Genomic DNA, 20,117 nt, shown 5'->3' on the forward strand with positions numbered 1-20,117 from the left:
GCGCATCTCCCACTGCTGTTTGCACCCCAGGAGGGGGGTGGGGTGTGCCCCCTGGGTCTGCACAGGGTGGGCTGCATGGAGCTCCTCTTAGTGGGGTCTGGGCTTGGAGCAGACACCAGAAACACTGGGAAGGGCTGTGGCCACCCCAAATTTAATTTCTGCTCTGCTTCCAGCCCCACGCCACTAGGTGCAGCCTAGCTCCATGTCCCACCTCCACCCATACATTGGGAAGAGCCGAGACAGTGCCAGGCAGCTGGTGGCAGCGGCAGTGGTGTAGGCAGAGCTTAGGCAAAATTTGGGGTGGCTGCAGCCATGCGCAGCACTGCTGGTACCCACTCCAAGCCCAGCCCCCGCCAAAAAAAGCCTTGTGCAGCGCCAGCTCCAGCCCACCCCGCCTTGCCCTGCACAGATCTGGGAGGCACCTCCCCTCCTAGGGCACAAGTGGTGGCAGGAGTTGCGTACCCCCCTCCGTCCCATGAGCTGAGCTGTCTCCTGTCCTGCCTAGGCAATGCCTGCCCCCTCTTTCCCTCACCATGGGAGGCATTGATCTGCCCTCCTACACCCCTTCCTTCCCGCCTTCTCTTCCACCACAACAGACATACCACTTGGAGGCAGCTGTATCAGATCAGTATCAGCCAATATGCCTTCTTAAATATTAGCTATTGGTATTGGCCCCCAACATCTCTATCAGTGCACCCCTAGTAGAGAACACTGCATCTGCCTTGGGTGAAACTTGCACCAGTGTGGCTATGCTGGTGCAAAAATGTAATGTACTGCACTGACCCATCTTATTTTAATTAATCAGTCTTCTACTGGAATTAGTATCTCAGCCATGTCTTGCATCACTAAAGAACAGGAGTGCTCAGTCTGTGACCCATGTAGTCATGTCATCTGGCCTGTGGAGCTCCTCATGTAACCTTGGTAACAGGGTAGTGGTGGCAGTTAACTGCCACCGTTTCCCTGTTGCCAAATTTCCAAGCCCTGAGGGCCAGATGACATGGTTGTATGGTGTGGCTCAGGTCATACCAGCCAAATTGGGGCCCTTGCTGTATCAGGCTTGCAAACTGAGACTGTATTGCTCATCTGACCCATGGGGTCAAAAGGTTAGGCATCACTGATAATGCAGCATTCTCATGCTATAGCTATGTAGATGCATATTTTTATAATGTAGACACGGTTCTAATCAGGATTCAGTGCTGCCATCCCATTGAACACATTTCACAGTCTTTTAAGATCTGTGCAAGCAACCAGATTTCAGTTACTCATGTCATGTATTTTTCAAAGTTTCTACAGCTAGAAGGCCTGGCTGGAGTTGTGTGTGCATACTTGAAAGCTGAATTCATAGAAAACAATATGGCAGCATTTAAAAAAAACATCAACCTGGCCCAGTTTGAGCCTTGATCTGACACCAATTTTGTGCTGGTATTTTACAACATTTTTTGTACTGCCAATTTGTTGATTCTTTTTAAAATAAAGTGCCATGCTACTTGTCTTGCATGTGAGTATAAAAATCTGTAATCTTCTCAATAATAAGAAAACTTTCTGAAGATGACAAGTGTCTCTTGCCCATTTCTCTAATTTAGTTGACTGGTAGTCACTGATAACTGATTTGGAACATTGTATTTAGACCACATGTGCATTTTTATAGAAAGAGAAAGTTGGGATGAGGAAAAATGCCTTAGCTACATCTCTTGCATTCTTCTAAAACTTCCTTGTGATGCCTTGTAAAAAAGACTCCTGAGTGCACATTCTCATGCTGCTTTCCCATTGATGCCAAGAGAAGCAATGGTGTGAAACAGGTGAGGATTTCCCTGGTATCGTATTGCTACAGATAATTCTGTTTAGCCTGAGCATAGAATGGTATCCTCAGAATAGAAAGAAGACAACAGGTGATGGAAGAGCCTCTCAACAGGAGAGGCTAAGGAAATTGAATGAAGTGCTATATATTTAGTTTCAAAACACAGTGACGAATATAAATTTGGTACTGTGGCTGATTCAGTGACACACGTGATCTCAAGCAAATTGTAATTAGCATGCTTCAGTTTCCCCCTTGAGTAAATGAACGCATCTGCCTGTCGCACAGTATTTTGAGATTTGACATTTGCTGTGTACTTTGAGATCATTGGTTACAAGGTGATAAAACATGTACACTTCAGTATGTCACTCTAAAACTTACCATTCTGGATCATAACAGTGGACAGTCTGGTCTGATTTATTTCCAACTCTAGAAAATATCAGTAGCTTCAGATAAAAGTGCAAGGCACCTTCTTATTTATTTATTTACACACTGCCTATGGGTTTAGTCTACATCAGTGGTTTTCAACCCATGGGCTATGCCCCCCCAAGGGTCCACGAAAGATGACTGATCAATTAGAAAAGAATGTGAATACATACGCTTGCAATTCAGAGGTGTTTGCACCTCCGTTCAACATTTCTTCCATTTGAATTTTTTTAGGGGTCCACAAATGAAAAATGGTTGAAAACCACTGGTGTACATTAGAGGCACTGCTGCCGTAGCTGTGTCAGCATGGCTATGTTGGCAGGTCACCCTGGTGGAAATGCAGAATGTAGTGGAGATGCCAGCTGGCAGAAGCGGTTTTTCTTTTCTGTCAACTTGACTATACTACCTGAATGACAAAAGCTGTGGGCTGACAAGCCCTTTTCTGGTGTATGCCAGCAACAGTTTGTGAATTCAGCTCTATCTCTGTTGGCCCAGGTGGTGCAATCTTTTCACGCCTGTGGCTAACAAAGATATGCTGTGAAAAATTTGTGCCATAGATTATACCTATATTGTTTGTACTTTTTATAGGGTATTTTTGTATGTATTCTGATAAAGATCTAATATTTAAATGCTAGTTTAGCGATAGCCTATTAGGTTGAGGACAGAATTCTGTCCCTCATTCCTATGGGAGTAAGAGTTGAGATAGGATCTTTCTGCGCCTAGAAATAAAGATCAGACATGGATTAGAGAAAAAGTGTTATCATCTGTTGAACTAGGACAAACAAGGGCATAGTCTGAAATTTGCTTGCTGCCCATCAGATTTATGTTTATAAGTTAGGATAAGCAACATAGACTCTGATACAAGATTTTATTTATTTGGTGGCAATACTGATCTTTGTTTCAATTTTTATATATGCACAGTATAAATAAAAATGGGAGGCAGTAGATTCAAGTTATTTACAACCACATGAACACATATCTTATCATAAATACATATTTATTTATCTTGCTCTGACATTTTCCCTTTTTCATTATTCTTCCTAGCCTCCATAGACACTTCCTTGATCCTATTGTTTTCATGTGGTCTATGCATGATGTTAACCTCTACCCTCCCTGCCTGTTCCATGTGCTTAGTGTTGTTGCAGTTTCCCCAGTTTTCTCTAGCTGTCATAAAACTTTCCAGCTTTCCATCCCTTCTGATAAACCGAGAACACTCTAATCTTATGTTTGATCTCTGTGGTAACAGAGAAAGGGACCTTTTCTTCAGTTTACTGTTATTACCACATCTCATCTGGAGATTAATATGAGAATTCTTCCCATCTGGCTTTCTGTTAAAACCAGTTGACTAATAGAAATTCTTCATTTGCCTGTCTTACCCCATGTTGTGGTAAAGACTTCCTTTAGTTCTGCTCTGGCTGGCATTTATAGCAAGGGGTTGGGAGCTTATGGCCTGTATAGCTGTTCGATCCAGCCTAAAGATGTGGGGCTTCAGTAGCAGTTGCTTTGCCTATGCTGCTGTGGGGTGAAGCAGCAGCAGATGGATTCTAGGGCCTGCCTGCCTCTGACCTGAACTAGGTCCTGGCCTGAAGCCTGAAAAGTTGCCAACCACTTTATTGTGGGATAGAAGCAGAGTTTGAAAAATCTACATCTCAGTGCAGAAGATTTCTCTAGAAAAAAGAATTAAGCCATTACCATGAGCATAGGAGTCTAGTCTTTTCCCACAAAGCAGGTTGCAGGTTTGTCCATTTCATTCTTGTTGCTCCAAAAGTTCCAACAAGGTTAAGATAAGAGAAGGTAAAAGAGGAAGTAATTCCCCTTCTACCCTATTCCCACAGTGATACCAGTAGCTTTAAAACACAAAACAAAACAGGTATATTGTTACTTCCAAGTTAAGGCAGAGGCAAACTTCAGTGATTACTTTCTTTCACTGTTTTTGTCCGTGGTCATGTTGGTTTCTCTTTTGTGTTGTAGGGAGGTGAAGAAAGTGAGGCAGAAGTTTCAGAGGCCTAGGACATACTTGTATGGGGAAAATAGCTGTTCCTTTCTCAAATACCAAGAATAAAGTGAAAAGAGGAGAGAAAATGAAATGGAATCATCATCCTCTTGAGTAGCCAGGTGACAATAGATGGGGGGGAGATCAAAAATTTCAGGGTCTTGCTATCAAAGCTTATATTATGAAAGCATCTTGAGTTTTATATGTGGTCCATACATAATACACTGTTTTGTGAAGATACCAAAGTTAGTTCTGAATGACCTGGCTTGGGTGTTCAAAGCAAAGTAGTTTTATTAGCAGTTTTCGGGGATAATTCGCACTACTACGAATGTAATACAGCTCTGCACAGTACTACAGTGTGCTGGATGGGCATACCTTTTATCTCATCAGTTCTGTTGAAGATTTGGAGCGAGACAGATGGTATGGGGGTTTTTTGTTTTTTTGTTTTTTCACAGAACACTGCCCCTGTATCTCATTGATTATACTTATATTTTGTCAGACATTGGTGAGTGCTTTCAATATTACAAAATTATAGGCCTCTTGGCCTTTCTTGCTTGCTTCTTCTTCCTCTCCCTCCCATTTTTAAAGTAAGAATAATGAGTAGAACTGGATTAGCAGGAATGTTGCAAGTTAGGTAAAGGCATGTTATAGAGCAGTTCATATCTCCTAGCTGATGAAAGCCATGGAAAAGTAATGGTGCCCACTGCTAACAAATAAGATACCACATTAACTTCAATATAAGACAAAATTTCTCTGCCCCTCCCCCCATCAGTATGGGGGGAGGGGCAGTGATGCAAGATGAACTCGAGGGGAAAGCCTCCAGACCTCAGGTTGGGGAGGACTGGGTTGGAGAGCTTCTAGAGGGGGTAGACGTGTTCAAATCAGTGGGTCTAGATGCTCTCCTCCCCAGGGTGTTGAGGGAGCTAGCAGGAGTTATTGCAGGGCCCTTGACACGGCTTTATGAGGGCTCATGGTGCTTGGGCCAGGTGCCAGATGATTGGAAGATAGCCAACGTGGTCCCCGTCTTTAAAAAAGGGAGGAGGGAGGACCTGGGCAACTATAGACCCATCAGTCTTACCTCAATCCTAGGGAAACTCTTTGAGAAGATCTTCATGGAGCACATCTGCAATGGGCTGGCCTCAGAGATGATGCTGAAGGGCAACCAGCACAATTTCATTAGGGGCAGGTCATGTCAGACCAACCTGATTGCCTTTTATGATCAGGTCATAAAAGCATTGGATGCAGGTGTTGCCATGGATGTAGTTTTTCTGGACTACAGCCAGGCCTTTGACACCATCTCCCACCCCATCCTCACTAAAAAATTGGGCGACTGTGGCATTGATGCCTACGGTCAGATGGATTGCAGATTGGCTGAAGGGTCACACTGAGAGGGTGGTGGTGGATGGGTCATATCGACCTAGGGAGAAGTGGGCAGCAGAGTCCCCCCAGGAATCGGTCCATGGGCCCGCGCTTTCAATTTCTTTATCAGCGATTTAGACGATGGAGTGAAAAGCAACCTGTTTAAATTTGCTGATGACACCAAAATTTGGGGAGAGGTGAGCACGCTAGTAGAGAGGGAAAGACTGCAGCAAGACCTGGATAGGTTACAGGGGTGGGCTAACAAAAACAGGATGCGCTTCAACACTGACAAGTGCAGGGTGCTACAGTTGTGCAGTAGTAACCAGCAGCACACTTATAAGACGGGAAACTCCCTTCTTGAGAGCATGGAGGCAGAAAGGGATCTTGGAGTCATTATTAGCTCCAACATGAACATGGGCCGACAATGCGAGGTCACGGCTGGCAGGGCTAACCGGACCTTGTCATGCATCCACAGGTGCATCTCTAGCAGGGACAAGGAGATAATCCTCCCCCTCTGTGCAACACTGGTCAGGCCATCGCTGGAGTACTGTGTCCAGTTCTGCGCTCCCCACTTCAGGAGGGATGTGGACAACATTGAGGGTCCAGAGGAGGGCCACCCGCATGATCCGGGGACAACAGGGCAGACCCTACACGGTGACCTTCTATAAACTCGCCTGGCATAACAAGGAATAACGGCCACAAGTTTTTGGAGAGTAGGTTTAGATTAGACATCCGTAAGAACTACTTCACAGTTGGGGCGGCTAGGATCTGGAACCAACTTCCAAGGGAAGTGGTGCTGGCTCCTACCCTGGGGATCTTTAAGAGGAGCTTGATGCCTACCTAGCTGGGATCATTTGAGCCCAGTTTTTTCTCCTGCCCAGGCAGGGGGTTGGACTTGAAGTTCTACAAGGTCCCTTCCGACCCTACTTCTATGATTCTATGGGGGGGGAAAACCCATTGTCTTACATTTGCATACCAGGAAACCTCACTAAATACGTTGTCTACCATCAAACTGCTGCCAAAAGCAGCATGTGCTTAGAAATCAAGTATGAAGTTGACTAAATGCAGCCAACACTGAGCATTACTATAAAACACATGGTTTATATGGGGCAAACATACAGATGTAAATCCTTTTATTTTTTGTGTGGCTCTTAAAAAAAATGAGTGGGTGTTCCCTCTTCAGGGAACTCACATGACCTGGAGGTATTGCAATACCAGGCTGGCACCAGGAGGGTCAGCCCTGACACCCTACCCCTGCTACCAAAAATGCTACATTTAATTATAGCTAAAAGGCTGTGATGCTAATGGGAACCCACCACAAGAATAGGTTATTGCACCCTATCTGAATAAATAGTGTCCATTGTGCCCAGTCCCCCTCAGAATTTTCCATCATGGTGAGCTGCTATACTGCATACATTTTGACTTCTTCACTTCCAAAGGTGAGCTGTGCCTTTCTTTCCCATACCCAATGAGTCCTGTTTTTTAACCAGCCTTAAATGTCTAGCAAACATCATTGAACAAGGCTCCAAACAGTCACCCAGAAACCAAATGTTGAATCCTCTCTCAACCTGTTGCATATGATTAGTGTGGCCCTACCCTCTATGAAATGTAGTTGGACATGGACCAAGTTGTCCTGCACCTCATCTGCATATAATTTTTGGAGGATCCCGTGATTTGTGACAAGAACACCTGGTTCCAGTCATGAATGGGAGGCTACATGGGTCCTTCGTTGGGTGGGATAGAATCTGACCTACTGAGTAGTGCTCAGCTTGGGGGCCACCATAGCTTGAAATGCTGTTGTCTCTGCCCAGCCCAGTGAACCATGTGGTAAGTCACGAGCCTTTTGGTTTTAGACTAATGCAGGAGTGGGCGAAATGCAGCCTGCCAAGCCATTCTATCCATCCTGTGGGGCCCCTAAAAAATTTAGAAAATTAATATATATCTACCCCTAGTTGATTTGTGGCCCTTGATGGCTTGCCCCTACTCAGTAAGCGGCCCTGCGCCTGAAATAATTGCCTGCCCCTGGTAATGTCATGCATAGTTTGTAGTATAAACAAGTAGATGCCAAAGCGCTGCCTAAAAGCTTGTTCACAGAGTATGCATGCTAAAGCTTGCAGCAGTTTCAAAAGAAGTAAAGTGCATCAATTCTGGATGAACTATGGGTACCTGTAGTAATTTCCCTCTATGTAAGTTACTATAGGTGTGTTTACTTCCAGGTCAGTGTTTTTAAACTTGCTTCTCACTTCCGTGTGCTCAGGAAGAGCAGCCTGACATTAAGGAATTGGAGAAGGGGCTGCAGGGGAAAGAAGTTCAGAGATGGGGAGCAGAGGACAAGGGGACTACCTGGCCCCAGATTTATTTTCTCTACTGTAGCAGTGAGAGGGGGACAAATTCAAGGCAAAACTCCAAAAGTTGGATTCTGTACCTGGAAAATGATAACAAATTTATAAAATTTCCATATGTGGGATCGAATATTGGGCTGTTGTCTTATAATCAAAGTTATCTTGTATTTGAGTAAATGTGGTAGTCTTTTTTTTTCCAGAGAAGTTGCATGAAAAATATACTTATATTTCTGAAAAGCTTTGAAGTTATCCTATCTCCATCCTTCTATTGTTTAGCAATGTCATATAGTGATAACTGAGGAGGAGGAAGAGTTGTCCAGGTAGTGAGTATCCAGCATGTAGCCTCTATCAGTCTCCTGAATGCTTAGCAGTCAGGCTTCATAACTGAATGCAGCCAAGTCCAGCAGAGTTGGGTAGCTACCTGTTTTTAATACTCTTACTGTTAGCTGTGGCCCTGTAGCTTTGGCCACAACTAGCCACCCACTTTTCTATGCAACATAGTTAAAGCTGGGAGCAGAGAATTACATTGGCTCAAATTATTCTCCAGCAGGACATGGAGGGTCATGATGCTTCTTGTCCCAAAAACCTTTCCATAGAAGATCCCTTGAAGATCCCTCCTGTATCCTCCCCTCTTTAATATCTACATCGGACTGCATTGCAAGTCACTAAAGACATTGGTGCCAGTGGAATGCCAGTGATACCTAGTTCTTCATTTTCTTTCCCAGTAATGCAGCCAACAGCACTATAAGGAGCTACAGTTGCTTTAAGAAATAAATACTAGGTAGCTTGCTTAAACACAGTTAAGTCAAGGCAGAAGTGATGCTGGTTGGAACCAAGGGAAACGCATTTAAGAACTGACCTACCTGAACGTTTTCTTTCATTACCATCAAAAGTATCCCTTCCTTCCTGCACTGATGAAGTAGAAAGGTTTGGGATTCTGTTCTGAGTGCACGGTTAAAACTAAGGACTAAATGGCATTGGTGCTGGAATAAAACACCTTATTAAGCAATTCACCTCTTTGTCACAAAGGAGGAACTGGACACAATTATCCATGCATTTGTTAATACTAGATTAGTTTACTGTGTTTCACATTATCTGGGACTTATGTGGATGCAAAGCAGAGGCTCCGTTTCATATAGACTGAGACTTGCCCTTCCTGAACAAGAATAGCTGCTGCTAGCTGCTTTTCTGTATGCCTTCAGCCCCAGAACCTACCAGCTCCCAGTCTGTTTCAATTACTACCATAGTCTTGATTTTCAAAGTCATCAGCGTTGTCACGACCACAACTATCTCCTACCAGGCTATGCTGCTGTGAAGTAATATAGGATACATAATAATGTAATACATAGTCCAAGATAAAGCATCATGAAATACATAGATCAGTTGTTCTTGATTGAGGCAGTTTAGGCAGAGAGGTCATATTAATTCAGGGTGTATCCATCTGCACAGCACATTGCAAGAACCTCCTCTTTTGAGAAAGCGCTCCTACTGTGACCACAGTTTTAAAAGATGTGAAAAATAAAAACAAAATGCATTGAATGCATGTTAAGGCAGAGAAATTTTGACTGAAGCTAGGTAAACAGGTTTTTTTAAAGGGGGAAATAGTACTGGAAGTGCTTCAGAAGAATTTTCACTAAGTTATAAGTCAGGGGTGGGCAATTATTTTGAGTGGAGGGCCACTTAACAATGTTTGGTGAGCTTTCAAAGGCTACCTGAGTAGCCCTGCCCCTTGACAGTTGCCCTGCCCCCTGGTCATCATCTTGGGACCAGAAGTCCCACCCCTAACCCCTCACTTTTACCACCAGAAGTCCTTCACCTTGCCCCTTTCAAAGGTGGGGGAGGTTGCCATCTTAGAACCAGGAAAAAAAACAAATTATACACTAAAAGTCAAACACCTACTATAACATTTTAATTTTATTACCAAAACAACTTGTTTTGTCATGATTTGAGGTTGCATAGTGTATATAGAGGCGATTGCATAATAACTTGAAAATAAAGTCGTAGTCTTTTTATGTTGTGTGTGAGGGGTGTGGTTGGGTGGTGTGTATGGGGAGTTGGGAGGTGGGTGTGTGGGGGTGCAATAGTGTATGTTGGGGGGTGTTTATGTGGGGGGGTTGGGAAGACAGGGTGTGGGTGTGTGGCAATTGTAGGTGTAAGGGAAGGTGGAGTTGTGTGGAGACCCCCCTGCACACTCCCTCCATGGTGTGCAGTCCTGCAGGAAGCTGCACCATCTTCAGGCAGGGGCACTCGGGGTGCCAGGTGTTGGTGCCCGGCAGCATACAGTGCTGGCCAGTGCTGTACATGGGGGCGAGGAGCACAGCCCAGCCAGGTCGCTTTCATTGCTGGGACTCCCCACTGCGCATGGGCAGCCCCCACACTGGAGGGAAACTCCACAAGCTGGAGGCAGCTGCCTGTGCCGCTTTCTGCCATGCAGTTCCTGGGACTCCTGGGAAGTGGAAGGGAGCCCCAGCCTCACTTCCCTGCAGAGTCCTGGCACCTGCCCAGCAGGAAGCGGCACAGGCTGCCGGCTCCAGCACGTGGAGCTTCCCTCCAGTGACATGCGAGGGCTGCCCACGCGCAGCAGGAAGCCCTGGCAATAGAGACAGCCCAACCGGGCTGTGCTCCTTGCCCCCATGTGCAGTGCTACCCAAGTTGCACACTGCTAAGCACCCTGAGTGCCTCTTGCTGCTGCTTCTACCACTTGTGGGGCTGTGTGCCATGGAAGAGAGTGTGTGTGGGGGAAGAGTCCCCACGGTCCCCCACCCTCCCTCATACCCTGCCCATCCAAGCTCTGTGCTCCCATCAGCCCCCCTGGGTGCGGGCTCCGTGCTGTCACCAGCCCCATGCTCCCTACTCCAGCCCAGCTGCATCTTTCCCCCCCCGCCCCCACTGATTCACTACCTGCTACCCAGAGCAAGCAGGATGTTAGGGAAGCCAAGCAGGTCCCCTGGTGACAGCAGCAGTGGCAGCAGCTGCCTCACCAAGAAGCTACATGCTGGTTGGGCCAGGCCTTTCTGCCCACGAGGGTGGGAGTGAGGCGCAATAAGGTATGTTGGCGGGTGTGTATATGTGGGTGCCTCCCACCTTTATGGGCAGGGTACAATGCTTTGGTGGGCATCGCAGGCTGGATGACGTGCCAGATTCAGCCCGCGGGCCATATTTTGCCTGCCCATGCTATAAGTCTTCACATACTACTATAGAATGAATTTTAAAAAGTAGTTAATTGATGCAGCTCAATTGTAACAAGATGCTGTTACTGATAATTTTATTTCTGGAAGCTGAAGCTGTTGGAGGAGTAATAAGCATGTTACAATTTGAGCTGTGGCCTAAAATGCACAAACATTGTCTTTGGTTTAACACTAATACATTTTGTGAATAGAAATAATTCAACCAGAAATAAGAACCAGACTTGTAGAGCCGTGATATTTTTTCCATGTGTACTTGGGATGTATTATACTGTAGCTTTTTTGGCAGCATAAAGAACTAAATATACATTGCCAGTCTGTAAAGTTAACAAAGAGGCACTTTGTATTTAAGGAAGAAGTAAAACTTCTAAGTTTTAACACACTTTTATATTGGCCATAGGTTTTCACTTTAGTGCACTAAACACAATTGCCATTCTTAATGAGATAGACAGAAGTTTCTGATAATTACCAGCTTCTTGTAAATAGCTGTTTAATTTTAACCATCTCATAGTTAGAGTAACCCATTAGAGAATTTTAAAAAATCATTTGGGGGCAAATATTCATTTTTGTTTAATTTTCCTTCTGAACCAAGAGGTTTTAAAATAAAGTCTTGTCAATATTCCTTACGTGATGCAATTTAATATTCTTGTCCTTTGTGTTTGAATACTTAAACTATCATTTATATTTTGGACATCAAACGGATAGAAAAAGTTTTGACATAGTTTATGCCTGTAAAAGCTGGGAGCTTATACATGAAACTGTATTTTGTATCGGCTGATTCAGTGTGACCAATGGATCAAATACATAGCAAATGAATCTGAATGTTCTTACTGATGACCAAAATCTGAGCACAGAGACAAGAACTGTTGCCTGAAATATGTTCCATATTCCCTTTTGATACCATGTAAAAAATAACATTCCTGCACTGAACATTTTAACTCAATTTGGTAGCTTTCTGACACAGTGGGTACGCTTACAAGAGACTCTTTATTGCACAGTAGTGTAGTTTACTACCCAGTAAGCATGTGCGCCTATACATGTACATACTTAGTACATGATTACATTTTTAACCTGCAAATGCAAGTAGCAAATTTATGTGTGATTACTTATGGCACAGTAGCGCTCATAGAAGCCTGACTGGAAGCAAATCTACTCTTGGTCAGCTCGCCACCAGGGGCCAGGAGATTGCTCCCTGCCCCGGGAGCTGCCACCGAAGCCTGGTCAGAGACTATGTGCCCCTGCCCCAGGAGCAGACAGCTCCAAGCCCCCCTGCTTCACCATCATGATTGGGATGAGGATATAAGGTCTTTCAGTGCCAGCTCTGCAACCATGTAGCTGGTGCTGAGAGGGGGCTGGGGAACCTGTTCTCTGCTGACCTCCATGATTGCAGAGCTGGGCGGGCAACAGACTCCCCAGCCCCCAACCTGCGATCATGGAGTGGAGGCTGGGAACTGTCCCAATCAGGGGTAAGTCCCAGTCCTGTGGCATAGTCAGGTGATTGAGGCATGGTGCTTGGAAAGAGTTGCAGGTGTGAGATATTTCCCAGCTTCCTGCTCTGATCTGTGGGGTAGGGGGCCTGCCCTTCCCCTGCAGCACTTTCCAAGTCCCCTGCCCACAATCAAGGAGATGGGCCCAGGAGCCCCATGCTGCCAAAGCAGGGGGGACATTGTCCTGGCCTCAACAGTAGGCAGTCCCCTGGGGGCAGGGAGCAGTGTCTCAGCCTAGAGCTCCCCCCTGGTGGCACTAGGGGCCCATTGCAGGGCCCCAGGAAGCAGGAGCAGTTTGCTGCCATTAGCAGCAGATCTACTCCCAGGTCTCTGCATGTGGATGCCTGCCTGGGAGCATTGACACACAAGTAAGCCACTCCTGGATCTAATGCATGTGTAGACACACCCAATCAGAATGATCTGAAGTTTAATATTTTTCTTACCACTTCAGACCTTCAACATTTTGCTTCATGCTCAGATGACCCATAGCAGTGGTTCCCAGTCTATGATACGTGTACCACCAGTGGTATGCAGACAACCTGTCAGTGGTACATATTAACAGATTTATTATAATTACTTTTATATGACAAAAAATTGCTGGTGGTACTTAAGGTTGTATCATTTTAAATTGGTGGTGCACAATCTTTGAAAGTTTGGGAACCCCTGACTTATAGTATTCAGAATCCGTGTATTAATATAAAAAATAGGAGTGGCCTGGAGAATCAAATTTAAGCTTTGCTGCTCGTAGTTTACCATTTTTGGAAGATTCAAGAGTTGGAGCTGTCTTGTTCTGGGTAGGGAGAGAAGATGTTCCGTTGTCCACCATCCAGTTAGTTCCCAGAATGCTGGGATTTCCTTGAGGACTTTTGTTTCAAAATATAAGTCTACATATTTATTAGATCAAGGTGGCACTTTTAATCTCATCATGATCTGAAACGACCATCAATTCCATATTATAGTGCACCAGTCTGATCCATATAAGGCACAGGTGGGCAAAACATGGGCTGTATGCAGCCCACCAGGCCATTCTATCTGGCCCACGGGGCCCCCCAAAATTTAGAAAAGTAATATTTATCTGCCCCTGGCTGCCTGTCATGCGGCCCTCAATGACTTGCCAAAACTGAGTAAGCAGCCCTCCACCCAAAATAATTGCCTACCCCCAGTATAAGGTGTGCATTCTAGTTCACACTATAAAGTTAACCAACGTTCCACAAACAAGTGAGTTGAAAGTTTATAAGTAATGTTACATTAAATAAAATGTTTTTGGTAAGAAATGCATGTATGCATCTGTGATGCTAGTCTTGTTAAGTGTAACCATTTAAATACAAGGAAACACCTGTGTTGAGGCAGTTTCCTTGCTCTTTATTCTATCTACCATCATTTGTAATGGTCAGTCCAATTACAATATACTCTGTTTATACTCTTAAACAGTATGTGCACACTTACCTAAACTCAATGCAAGCAATGCTCGTTAACGACAGAACCGTTCCAACTTTTCTGATCTTATTAAGGCTCCTCCTCTTATTACTTAGGGAGCCTCAGCCTCTCAGTAGCAGACTTGAAATTGACAAGGTTTACTTAGTCTGTTTCACCAACTATACACCTAAGCAGAGTATAGAGTAAACTGATGTTAAGAATCTATTGCTTGAGAGGAACCTATTCTTTACCTGGAGTTATAAGTTTCTACCTTTAAGTTACATTGGCCAAGTGGGATGTAGTAAATTATTCAGTGAGCTATCAACCCACCATGCTAGGAAAATGAGCATTCCTAAATTGTATTACCTTTAATATTGGCACCTTTTTAAAAAAAGATGTGCCCTTTATATACTTTTGGCCAAAAGGAAACTTGTTACTCATATTTAAAAGAATCACAAAAATACAGTAGAGCTGAAAATGTTGGGCTTCCTGATTAAAATATACATGAACTGGAAAGATACCAGATTCAGTGAAGCATGGCAAACTGAAGTGGTCTAGGTTTACTCCATAAATAGCAAAAAATTATCAGCAAGTGAATAGCGCACAAACCCTGCAAATATTTGTGCATGAGAGAAAAATGTTATGTGTATTAAAGTGTTTAAAGGATCTCAGCACAAAAGCATAGTTGTGCTTGCTCTCTGAAAGTATATAGTAAGAAATAAATTGCAGTTTATTACCAAATTCTCTCTTTCTTTAAAAAGTGTAATGCAGAAAGTACTAGGTATCAATGTAAGATTGAAAGCCATGAATCAAATGTTCAAGTTAAATTCAAACAGTTGAGAATGTTCAGGCACCCCCTCCTCCCCCCCCTTCCTCCTTGACAGGCAATTTGCTAGTCTGTATATATAATATTTTCCTGCCTTAAGTACTTTGTTCTGTAGCTCTCATGAGCAAATCAGAAACTGGCCTCTCTTTTTTGTGAAAGCAAAATTTAAGGATATGAACAACTGGAGTTCCAGTAATTTGTGACAGAAGTTTTCATTAAATCATTAATAAACAGATTAAACAACACTAGCCAAGGACGGAACCTAGAAGCATTTTACTGTTTGCCATGATTTCATCCTACTCTGCTTTCCTGCAAGTTAACCAATTTTTGATCATTGAAAATGGTATATATTCATGCATCCAGCATGCCCCAGAACAAGATATGTACCTTGTTTTTGAGCTACTCATTCTGCTCCCTGTGGATTGCATATAGGCTTACTTTTGTTTTTACCTGCCAGAAGCTTAGGTGGCAGAAATTGCTGATGCTGTATTTCCTTACTTCCCATTTGCACCCCAATAACCAAGATGCTGTTTTTTGAAAAACAAGGTATATGTTGTATATGAGAAAATATGGTATATTGCCTCTCACTCAAGACCATTTAATTGGTAATCTTTTTTGAGAACCTTGTCAAGGGCTTTTTTGAAAGGTTAAATAGATGAAGTTAGCCAGTTTTACCTTACTTGCTATGTGACTGTCAGTGTAATGGAGTTTGTCTTTGCATAAATGATCCTAGCTAAAACCTATCATGTCACAATATCCCACAATAGCTGTTTGTTTATTCTATAATTATCATTTCAACTAGTATACAAGTTATATTTATATGACTTAATAGTTTTTAAAACCATGAAGATTTACTGGATTACTGTTAAAGCCTTTTTTAACTTGTTAGTATAGCATTTACTATTTTCCAGGTCACAATATCCATTTTTAATGAGCTCATGTTTTAGTTATACCCATTCAGAAGTCTTGGATGTGTATGATCTTAGTTTAATGACTTAAAGCTTGTTAAATGATCTATTTGTTCCAGCACCTCTCTTTTCTGGCACCTTATCTCTAATTGCATTTAAAGTTTTACTTGAAAAAAGATCTAGAATAGACATTTCTTGGATTGAAGATGGATGTAAAGAAATCATTTAGCTTTCCAGCAGTGTTCTTTGTGGATTCCCTTAGCTCCTGATTTATGGTTGAATTTTGGATCTGAAATGATCAAACATAGGAAAGTTGAAGAGTTCTCCATTTGGGAAAGTTTTGTTATAAATAAAGTGTTCTAACCATACCCTGACTAAGATGGTCTCCTAAAGTTGATTTTTTTTCTCTGTTGTTCAGAAGTCCTATAGACAAAATTATTTAGGAAAATCAGGCTGGATTTAAATCAGATCAGTTTAAATCACTGGTCAGGAAGCCTCAATTTAATCACTTTTAATTTAATACACACAAAAAGTGTATTCTTGTTATTCGATATCCTTTATTCATTTAACTTCTGGAAACTTTGAACTTTTAGAAATGGGTAATTATTTGCATTGGATCATCATAAAGCAAACATTAACATCTACTTAATAACTCTAGGGTCTCCTCCACACATGCAGGCACATGTGCAATGGGATCTAATGTGTGATCCACACAATCACACTTCCTGCTGTGCTACATGTGGCATGGAAGAAGGCACAATTGTGGGTTTGTGCATCAGACCCAATTGCACCTTATTTCCAGTGTAAGGGGAGCCCAATCCTGTGTGTTCCCCCTGCACTGACAAGGAGCAGAGTCCCATGGCTAGGAGCTGCCTTTGCTAAGGTGGTTTCCAGCTGTGGGAGCTATGTTCAGCCAGGATTAAGAGTCCTGTGTGGGCCATGAGTTTCACGCGTCCCTGAGCCTTGGGGATCACAGCAGCCATGATCCCCAGGGCTCAGAAGTTTCACATTGGGCACAATGCACCCAGCAACTAGAAGCCCTAGTTGGTGACAGGGCTCTCAGCTAGTCTAGTCAGGTGACAGGGCTCTCAGCTACAGGGGAGGCCCTGCTACATGTGCAAACTAAAGCTCAGTAACAACCAGCTATAAAGTTATAATACATTTTTGAGGTCTTCATTTTATAGCTGGCTGGAGTTTTTTATTGTGTGATAGCTACTTTACACATGTAGCTGGTCTTAAGGTGATTGCACAAGTAACCAGTTACTTGCATGATATTTATGTGTTGAGAGGACCTAGGAGATCAGGCCTGTTAAAGAACTAGACTTCATGAACTAAGCAATACAGAAAGGTAGTTCAAAGTTAAGGTTAGATGACATTTAAAATAATTTTGAACTATAGAATAGAAATAAAACCCCTACTTAAATATATCAAATCATGAGTTAAATTGTCTCAAACTGCCTCATTGCCTGTATTATTCTTATTATACATATAGTCAAATTCCATTCATTGGATGTTTTTGAGCAAGCAAATCCTGTACATTTCAAACGGGACAAGATCATTCCCCATGCATACACTACATTATTCCACAACTGGAATACGAATGTTTCCCTAATCTGCCAACTGAATGGCCAGGGTATCTCTAGTCTGGTGTCCCTGATTAAGCAGCAACAGCACCAACATCTTATTTTCTAGACTTCGTGTGCATAAAGACCTATCCAAACTTAATCTTATCTTCCTAATATTGTTTCCTCAGACCCACCTTTGGATGCAAGGCAACAATCTTAAACGATTATGATCCTCATTGACAGGCTTCAAGTGGATGCTTATAGGTGAAAACTTTATTCTGTGTATGTACAGCTAAGTAGACCCTACAATCTAAATTCTGTTGACATTGTTTAGAACAGTGCTAACAGTTTAGTTTAAAGGGGAAAATATACAAATGGCCGTAACTATTCAAAATGTTTTGCGCATTTTTGTTTTTTTGATCAGAGTAGAGAACAAATTTTAAATTTGTTACATTTCTGAAGTCTCAGCACTATAGTAATACAAATAAATAGCATATAAGGTTATTTTAATGACATTGTGATTTTTGGAAGAAGTGGAACATGAAAAAATATAGCAAAAAATAGGCTTTATAATGTTTCCACAGCCATAGGCAGCATATTCCTTGAAGTTGTTAAACCAATTATAAATTAGGCTTAATGAATCTTAAGCAGTTTATGTAAGATTCAGGCAGATTGCCACATTTGAAATCCTTAAACTAATATTTGTCTTATATAGAACATATAAATGATGGTAGGTGTGGGAAGCAAGGCAGAATTTGGGATGCTTAGGAGAATTTAACTGGTTATTTCCACACAAAAAAATTGAGTTTTTGTCACTGTTTGTTTGTTTTAATTTAACTTAACTTTGCTTTTTTTTCCCTTCCTTGTTACAGTGTTTGGGCTTGAGTTTTTTTCTTTTGTTCCCAGTGTTCTCATATTTCCTTTAAATTAGCAATATTTAATGACAACCTTGATTCCATCTTAACCAAGACTCCTATAATTATTCCATACTGATACCAAACTACATCTATAGTACTTAAAAACATCATCAAGAAATGACAGTTAGATTATTTTCTATTACTTGTATGCCCAGGGTTCGGTTTATTCACTAAGTTAATTTCTGTATTTTAGCAAAGCAAGCAAATGTATTTATACAAATGGCTTTCATGTACCATAGCTACAGCAAACTGATCCACAGTTATATTGTGGTCACTGTGCCTGAAATTCTATATTTAATGTTCTTTGTGTCTTGTTTTTCTAATAAGCAGTTAATATAAGACAGATTTCATATTTTACTCAGGAGAGACTGTCCCTATGTCATTCAGTATATATTCCCAAAGAGCATACTTTCCAGTAATACTGAATCACTGCTTTTGTTGAATTAGAGGCTTCTCTGATCTAATGTTTAAAATTAAATATTTAGACCACTAAAGAAGTAGTTAATTTTTCCATATATATGGTATCCAGGTGTTCATTGACTGCTAGTTAATTGGAAGACATTATCAAACTTTATTATACTGTAAATGTTTTATTTAAACATTTAAAGATTAGAGCAGCATTTAGCTTTCATTACATTCTGCCTATAAATTTGCCTTTTGAAGTTATACACTTATTTTTATAGAATTTTTTGTTCTACGGATACAGGCCTATTCATTTAACACTTCAAAATAAATGTGTTAGGCGATGTCTAGAATGCATAACTTAGCCTAAGAAAATTTACAGTATGCCTTTTATAAAAAATGTGTTTGTGATATATATTCCAGACAATGGGATGTTTATGAGAAATCTTGCCAGATATCTTACATCCATTCCTTTGGCAGATGAATTTTACCCAGTGTAGTTGTGGGTAAAATTTTGCCTGTAGGGCACATCCTTTTCCCTGGAATGGATCATGATGACTGGGGGGTGGTTCCTGCGCATTTTTGTAAAGTAGAATTTGTTTGGGGATAGAGCATGTTCAGTGCACACAGAATATAGCTGCTAAACACCAAATCTGTTACTGGTCATGTTCCAAACTGTTTTTAAGTGATTTATCAAATTTGGCCAGATTTCGGCAGAATTTCATGGGGATGGCAGAAGACAACCACCCCGCCCCTTCAATTTTAAGTCAGTGTTTTGCCATATGGAGATGTTAGATTCTCAACAAAATGGCAGTAACACTTTTTTAATGTGGGCAGAGAACAGAGGACTGTATATTCCCCAATTAGCCCTTAGTGAAAATAATTGAATTTTTTTTCCTTCAAAACTTTACAGAAAATTTTGCCCAGGGCAGAATACTCAGCATTAAAAAAATTCAGCCTGAATGGTTCTATTTTGCCAGTTTAATAAGCAAATGAAAAGAGTATATTGTAATAGAAATTTATGGCTATCCTACGTATGAATGTGCAGATGCATGTCATGAAAGAGAAAGCCTCACTCATACATATCACTGCAATTGTAGGTAACTAAATGACCATGGAATCTGGTGCAGAGAACCAGCAAAGTGGAGATGCAGCCGTTACGGAGGCAGAAACCCAACAGATGACCGTACAGGCACAGCCACAGATTGCAACTTTAGCCCAGGTATAAAATGATTTTATCCAATATTTCTACAGTTTTGTTCCCAAATTATAAAATATCCAGAAGTTAAACTGTCTTCTGATGAGGATGTTCCATGTTACATGATTCTGGAACAGCTAGTACATGCATTTTCTTTAATCTTTAAATTCATCATATTCTAGTACAGTAAAATCTCTGTTACCCAGTACTTCACCAGCTGGAATACTCTAACTGGAGTTTCCAGCCAGCCAGCTATGCCAGGGTTGTGGGGAGCTTGCATACAGCAGCCACCGCTGCC

The 20,117-nt window shown here is 42.1% G+C and overlaps 1 protein-coding gene across 3 annotated transcripts in view; it reads left to right on the forward strand.

Moving 5' to 3' along the window:
• Nucleotides 1–4,176: 4,176 nt before the first annotated feature.
• CREB1 (cAMP responsive element binding protein 1) overlaps nt 4,177–20,117 on the forward strand; it is a 47,062-nt gene continuing 31,121 nt past the window's right edge. Inside the window, exons 1-3 of one of the 3 annotated variants that reach the window (XM_019554050.1) lie at nt 4,177–4,336; nt 17,491–17,584; nt 19,722–19,843. In XM_019554050.1, the coding sequence (XP_019409595.1) occupies nt 19,730–19,843 (114 nt within the window). In that variant the 5' untranslated portion in view covers nt 4,177–4,336; nt 17,491–17,584; nt 19,722–19,729. The remainder of the gene's footprint in view (nt 4,337–17,490; nt 17,585–19,721; nt 19,844–20,117) is intronic. The other 2 variants (XM_019554051.1, XM_019554052.1) reach the window with 2 other exon arrangements.

This window comes from Crocodylus porosus, unplaced genomic scaffold, assembly GCF_001723895.1.
Source record: "Crocodylus porosus isolate Cpor-Errol unplaced genomic scaffold, CroPor_comp1, whole genome shotgun sequence".
NCBI lineage: Eukaryota > Metazoa > Chordata > Crocodylia > Crocodylidae > Crocodylus > Crocodylus porosus.